This window comes from Carlito syrichta, unplaced genomic scaffold, assembly GCF_000164805.1.
Source record: "Carlito syrichta isolate Samal-C Ts95f unplaced genomic scaffold, Tarsius_syrichta-2.0.1 Scaffold305681, whole genome shotgun sequence".
Lineage (NCBI taxonomy): Eukaryota > Metazoa > Chordata > Mammalia > Primates > Tarsiidae > Carlito > Carlito syrichta.
In genome coordinates this window covers 226,619-234,094 of record NW_007249777.1, presented here as the reverse complement: position 1 = coordinate 234,094, position 7,476 = coordinate 226,619, and the positions used below count along the sequence as shown (strand labels likewise).

General features: G+C 36.1%; 1 protein-coding gene across 1 annotated transcript in view; it reads right to left on the bottom strand.

The window, feature by feature from the left end:
* SCAF8 (SR-related CTD associated factor 8) overlaps window positions 1–7,476 on the bottom strand; it is a 164,861-nt gene that overhangs the window by 91,805 nt on the left and 65,580 nt on the right. Inside the window, exons 10-13 of the mRNA XM_021714580.1 lie at window positions 6,188–6,319; window positions 5,856–5,968; window positions 4,378–4,571; window positions 2,495–2,595 (exon numbers count right to left, since the gene is read on the bottom strand). Of these exons, the coding sequence (XP_021570255.1) occupies window positions 2,495–2,595; window positions 4,378–4,571; window positions 5,856–5,968; window positions 6,188–6,319 (540 nt within the window). The remainder of the gene's footprint in view (window positions 1–2,494; window positions 2,596–4,377; window positions 4,572–5,855; window positions 5,969–6,187; window positions 6,320–7,476) is intronic.

Below are 7,476 nucleotides of genomic sequence, written 5' to 3'. Positions count from 1 at the left end.
TGGAATCTCCTCTGTCGCCCCAGAATGGAGTGCAGTGGCCGCTCCCAGCCACCGCAGCCTCGGCCTGCTGGGCTCCGGCGATCCTTCCGCCTCAGCCTTCCAAGTAGCCAGAATTACAGGCATGTGCTACACGCCCGGCTGATTTTTTTTTTTTTTAATTTATTGTAGAGATGAGGTCTCGCTGCCCAGGCGGATCTCGAACCCGCGGGCTCAGGCAATCCACTCACCTCAACCTCCCAAAGGTGCGGGATTACAGGCTGAGCCACCGAGCCTGGCTGCAATGTTTTTCTTGTTTAATGTCTTTCTTCCCACCCTAGAATGTAGGAACCATGAGAACAAGGGCTCTTGTCTGTTCTGTTCACAGTGGTATTCCCAGCTCTTAGAACAGTACCTGGAACATAACAGTAACAGATGGTTAATAAATATTTGTTGGATGAATGAATGCTCTTCTAGGAGGGTATATTTGAGTTCTAGGCAGGAAGAATAAAGAGGAAGAGGAGAAATGGGTGATATCTATATCAAGAAAGCAGAAACGAGCCGGGCACGGTGGCTCAGTCAGTAATCCCGCGCCTTTGGGAGGCTGAGGTGAGTGGATTGCCTGAGCCCGTGGGTTCGAGACCCACCTGGGCAGTGAGACCTCATCTCTACAATAAATCAAAAAATCAGCCGGGCGTGGCAGCGCATGCCTGTAATTCCAGCTACTCAGAAGGCTGAGGCGGAAGGATCGCCGGAGCCCAGCAGGCGAGGCTGCGGTGGCCGGGAGCGGCCACTGCACTCCAGTCTGGGCAACAGAGTGAGACTCCAACTCAAAGAAAAAAAATAGCTCCAACTCCTCACCAACCCACTGAAAATATTCTCTTAAAGACCACCAGTGACCTACTAAATGCCAAGTCTAATGGACTTTTCTGTTTTCAAATTCCCCAAAATTAAATGAATGGGTTATTAATATTCCAACAACTTTTAACTTCCTAGATTTTACCACCAGCCATTCAGTTCACTTCAATTCACAACATGACTCAGTGCTTTTTATAAGTACTGTGCTCTCAAAAAGTCACACCCTAGAGGAAGAGGATAAAGTAAACAGATGCCCAATGGACTGTGAGGCAAGAAAGACTACATATAAGATAAACAAGAAAATTCAAAATGCTTCTTGGAAACAGGGTCTGCTCAGAGCAATGAGTCCTGCTGCGCATCAGAATCACCTGTGTAGCAGTGGAACTTTGCTAAGAATTTAAAGATACTGAGCACAGGCACCCCTAATTTTTCAAATGTCATAACATACTTCTGATATGCAGCTGGGGCTGAAAAACACTAGTTTAAGGGTAGGGGAAAATCAAACAAAGATTCAGAGAAGTTATATGATGACAGACTCTGAAGATTGCCATGTTCTGACAGGTGAAATTTAAAAAGATAATAGACCAAGAGAAGTCTATAACACTACTGTGGTATAGAAACAAATTTAAAATAACTAAGTTGAAATAGTCAACCAATCACCTGTTTATTACCTGTGAAACTCAACCAAATCACTGTTTCCTCAATAAGAAAACAATATTTGAATTACTTAACCAGATTATTTTGAGGCTCCAATGAGATAATACATAAGTGAAAGTAAAATACACACTGATTAAAATTCAAATGAAGAGTGCTGTTATTAATATAGAAAAGTCAAGTTTAACCATTTAAGAAATACTGGGAATTAAGAAAACTGGGCAATTTTCTGGTAAATGGTACAATAGACAGAAAAACAGAAGCCTAGTGAATTATTTTCCTCAAACAAATGACTATAAAACATTTCATTACTTAGTTTTATTTCACTATTTGCAATTTACATAATGGGAGGACACATGGAAAGCAAATGATTTATAAGTGTAAGAACAATTAAAATGGCTAATTAAGGATGTCTGACTCCCAGGGAAAGAATAAAACACATAAAACAAGGAGACTAGGTGGCACATCACTGGTGAAGAATCAAATTGAGGGGTGGAAGTTATGGTCAAGTTACTAGTGATTCTCTACCATAACGGCTTTCCCTGTCTACCATTTGCTTTGTTTGATAAGAAAGAAAGCAAGAGAGTGCAACAGAGTGAGAGCAAGAAAAGAAAACACAGACAAAAGATCCCATGCCCCACTGTGTCTCTAATACCTCCTATGTGCTCATGTGCAAATGATTACAGTTCTGTGGGACTCTGTTTCCTTATATACACTTTTTAAAAAAAGAATTAAACTAGATTGCACATACTAGTCCTGCTACCTCAAACATCTGATGATTTTAGGAATCAAGTGCACTATATTACATAAAATTCCCAAGTATATTTTGTAAGACCTCTACTTAAGGTAAAAAAATAAGAGAAAGAGCACCAAAATAAACAGAAGTAATCAAAGTAAAACAATCCTTGTAAAGATGTGCATTATTAAAGGTCAGTACTACCGGGTTAATTAGGAAAAGAAGTGATTCTATTTTTTTAACCTTAAATTATTAAGAACTGATACTTACATTAATGGATTCAATTTGTCCAAATTCTTCAAACAGATTGGTTAAATCTTGCTGTGTTGCCTTCTTGTCCACTTGACCAACCCAGAGAGTAGTACTACATACTGTCAAGACATAAGAGACAAATAAGCTAAAACATGTGGAAGTTACTTCTTTCAAAAGCAGCTGAGGAAAAAGTAGTAATAACAGTAAGAGATTTAAGATAGCATATTTAAAATGCTTACTAATGAACACTTGCACCTGTTTAAAATCAACTAGAATCTTAGGTATTCATTTACATCTCTGCCAAGGAAACTACTTGCATGACACTATTCTCAAGCTTGGGTGCACACTTCAATCATCTGTGGCCACCAGGGACTCACTCACTCTAAGAGATAATGAGTGGTAGAGATGATGAATGGTATGGAGGACAAGACTGGGAACTGGGAGTAGCAAAATTCCCTAGGTGATTCTAATGTGCAATAAAGTATCAAGATCACTTCTCACTGCAATCCTACCTGTGCACCTTTTAAGTATCTGTACTGGAATGATACAGTGGGTGTGACTACCTCCCTACCCAAGAGATAAATCTGAAAACAATATTTTATCCCTAAGAAAACAATCCTTTGAATAAAGATACAGAAAGAGAATGGCTGAATGAGAATTCCTTAATTTCTCATCATTAAAGACAAGGATATATTTAACTGTTGAAAGCCACTTCTCTTTAACATAACAAATGTTAAACAGATATATTGTCCTATCTTTAGCTGTACCATTCATGCCTCCATGAACACCTTTTACTGAAGATATTTTTAAAATATTTATAGCTGATTCATTTGCAGAGTTTCAATATATTCTATTTGACTTTATGTCAGTGTCATTTTAAAAAACTAATTTCTAGCTTTTTGACTTTTACCTATAACATGACAGGTATAGGGCAGGTTTTACTCTATGGCTAATTTAGCTCCACACTAAGGAATAAACAGAAACGTACAGAGTTAAGAATATCAGTATTATTAAATTAACGCTACTAGCTCTCATAACCAGATTCTAGTAAAACAGCCAACTCCTACTTAAATTGCCAAAACCTAGCAAGAAGGTGGCTGTTGTCTTTGATTATAGGCCTAGGTTTCTAAGATCCTCTAAGCAGTTTAATATAGCAATTATTTATCTATCTCCCTAGCAGAAAAAATTTATTTTAAAACCTTCAGAAATTAGATAATATGATCGTTTAGCTCTCAGGAAAGAATGACAATCTGCTCCATTTTATGTACTACTTTGCCCATCTATAATCTATTAGTTCATCTTCAGTCATAACCCATCAAGAACCCCCAAGGCAGTATTTGGCACTAATTACAACTTATCTTCCTACCATGTGAACCCTCCCCTAGTCTGTTCCTAAAACAAACTTCACGACTATCAAATCTGTTCCAATCACACACAATACACTAATTTGTAAAAGTAGAAAAAGTCTGTACAGTAGGAATTTCTCTAGTACTGTCTCATTAAGTTTATGATTTCCTTTACAAATTATAGCAAAGTGTATGCTTCATATAATAATTGCTTTTACAGACCTGGTGGTCATAACTGATTAGGATTCTCTGGATAGAAGTCATGATGTCTATGCTATAGATACTAGAGTCTAGCCTATTTTACACATCATTAGTCACAACATATTTTCTAACCTGCATTTAAAAAAAGTCAACTTTCAGTGACTTTAGTAGTTGAATAGAAATTGCTCTTCATTTTTCTCCATCATGTTACAAAAACTAAGTACAAAATTACTCATTTACCAAATCACTTTTCAACTTCTTAGTTTGAAAATAAGACTTGGTTGAGAGATTTTGTAGCAGATAACTATTTTAAAAGTATTTACTGAAAATAAAACTCTGAAGTATGTTACTCACCACTTAATGTTTTAGATCTAATTGGAGGTAATCCCTTTTTCTGTCGTTCTTTCTCCCTCTCTCTGGCTCTCCTTTCACTTGAATATGAACGTGATGATTTTCTCTTTCTTTCTCTTGAGCGGGATCGTGATCGCTTTCGGTGTTTACGCTTTCGAGAACCAGACCGTGACCTGGATCTTCGTTTTCTTGGTGACCTATAAAAGAATTTCACTTTACTTCTAATGACAATGTTATCCTTCTTTCAAATCTGTCACTTCTATGTGATGTGGGAAAAAATAAAACACAAAAAAGGGCTGTTTTATATTTAGCTACTTCTTAGCAGTATTTTACAGAAATATCAAGCATCAAACATGCATTTTACTCAAATTTCTATACTACTTAGGTCCACATTAATCATAACTATTTGTTTGCAATGATTCTGAGTCTGGCAGATTATTCACAATCAAGAGAAAGAAAGGGAGGATGAGATTCTAGAAAAGGCCTCACTTTTTTTTAAGGTATGCTAATTCATTTTTCCAACATGAGTAAAGAACAAGAATGAAAACCCAAAGAAAACAGAAAGAGCATTTAAGTGACAAAGACGTAACATTTTTCTCACAAAGCATTAGGCTAAATACATAATTTGGCTCAGTCGTTTTCAACTTATAAAGTTTTATGGTACTTGACAGTATAATAAAAGGTGATACTGAAACACTGTTTCTTATTTTCCTTTCAACCATATGCCAGTGAGCACTCTTCAAAATGCTTAATAGGTGTTGCTAACACAAATAAAGAAGTTTTTAGCACTAACTCCATAGTGTTCCAGAAAGATAATTCACTGACATTAGGTGGGTTTAGAGAAAGTTGAACTGACAGTATCTCATTTTCAAGAGACAAATGTAAAGAACTTTGTGACAAGAGCAAGAAATGACTGAAAAAAGTCACCAAAAATACTGTCCTCCTGCCACCATTCACTGCTCAGGAGCATTTGTGAGCAAAAAACAGAGTATAAAAATGTTAAAGACTGATAACATTAAGTTACGCTCATGAAGAAAATCATTTATAAGATGTACTTATTAAGATGTATCACAGTTAATATTTATGAAAATCATTTTTGTGGTTTTGTCTTTATGAGCATTTTTGATATAATTATAAGATGCAGTGAAATCCAAGGAATATAGCTTGCTTTAACTGTTGTTCAGAGGCAATAACATCCTAAACTGTCATTATAATATTAACTAAAATCAACTATAATCCAAAATCCCAGTATCATGATATGGCTGATACTCATGTAAATTACTCAAATAAATGGCCACAGATACATTCAATTAAAAACTGAATGATATTCTGTTTACAAAATTCTGAACAGTTTTTTTCTGAGAGAATATCTTTTAAAAATGCCATTCCAAGAAAAATATTTCCATTAATCTCGATGCTAAGAAATAAAGATAACATTTTAAAAATTCACACACAGCTATTGGTAAAAATGGTTTTAGAACCTTGAGCGAGATCGTGAATGGGTTCTTGATCTTGAGCGAACAGCCACTTTCTTAGCTTCTTGTTCAAAGATCTCCTCCTCCACTCCATCTTGCCCTTCATCTATATCCATATCCTTGAAAGTCAAAAAACAACAGAAAAACAAGAAGGCTGGTTGGGAATCAGTTATATATTGACAATTCTACCTTAAAAAATATTCACAATAGTAGCACTAATGACTAACAAGTAAAACAGTTATAGAGCAGAGCTCTAATATGGGACATTGCTATTATATAACATTTCATGTTTTCTTTAACGTTAGAAATTAATGACCTAGAAAAGCATTTACTTTTACCTGTTGCTGAATATCTATGGAATCATCCAAATTGACTTCAGGTTCAAGAAAATGCTGTTGACTGCTCCCTTGTGATGGTGATGCTGAATGTTCTGACCCAAACGTTCCTTCCTGACTATCCTGAGGAGTGGCCTTGGAAGATAATTTTATTACAAACGAAAATTTAAACATGGCAAACAACACAATTATATATTTTAAAAGGAGCTCAATATATCAAAAAATTCTGTTAAATCATTTATAAAGCGATCAATCTTGAAACTGCACTTTTGTATAAATTCAAGTTTACTTAAAACAGGAAATAACTCCATTAAAATAGTTAAATCAAACAGGTTTTCAAAAATTTTAATGGTGGCAAATATAAAAGTTTGATAAAGGATTTTATCCTGAATAATATACAATGTCATTAAGTTAAATGAATTCACACTGATAGTGTGAATTAATAAAATGCTATAAATGAAAAATCCAATAAAATAGTTTCCATTAAAAATTAATCACAGCCGGGCTCAGTGGCTCAGCCTGTAATCCTGCACCTTGGGAGGCTAAGATGAGTGGACTGCCTGAGCCCGCGGGATCGAGACCCGCCTGGGCAACTTGGCGAGATATCATCTCTACAATAAATCAAAAATCAGCTGGGCGGGGTAGCGCGTGCCTGTAATTCCGGCTTCTCGGAAGGCTGAGGCGGAAGGATCGCCGGAGCCCAGCAGGTCGAGGCTGCAGTGGCTGGGAGCGGCCACTGCACTCCAGTCTGGGCGACAGAGTGAGACTCCAACTCAAAAAAAAAAAAAAAAAAATCCCTGGCATAAATCCAGAATTGTATATCACCTATTAATTACTGTGTTCCATAGAGAGTTTAGAGCCAAACCAGACAAAGAGATTTAAAATCTTTATGTAAAACTAAACACAAATAAATTGAAGTTCAAGCAGCTCTCCCAGTCTGAAGGCAAGATTCTGAAGTCAAGTAACAAAGCATAAAGAAAAGAATAACATCTGTGGTTCTTTAAGATAGATAGGTGGCTGTATTATCTATTCTACTTCTGGTGTGTGCAGTTCTCGCTGCCAAAAAATAGCAAAAAAGGAAAAAACCTAGCAAGGTGCTCTGAAACTGATGTTAGTATAAGTTTAGCTTATCTCTACACCTTTCCATTACCCTTATCTCTTCCTAAAAGGAAGATATTAAAGCAATCAAACTTGGTAGTGGATCAAAAAAAAAAACAAAACAACCCATAATTTTAGAAAATACTAACTTAAAAAATGTAACTTCTGGGTCACTTATAATACATTGTAGGTAC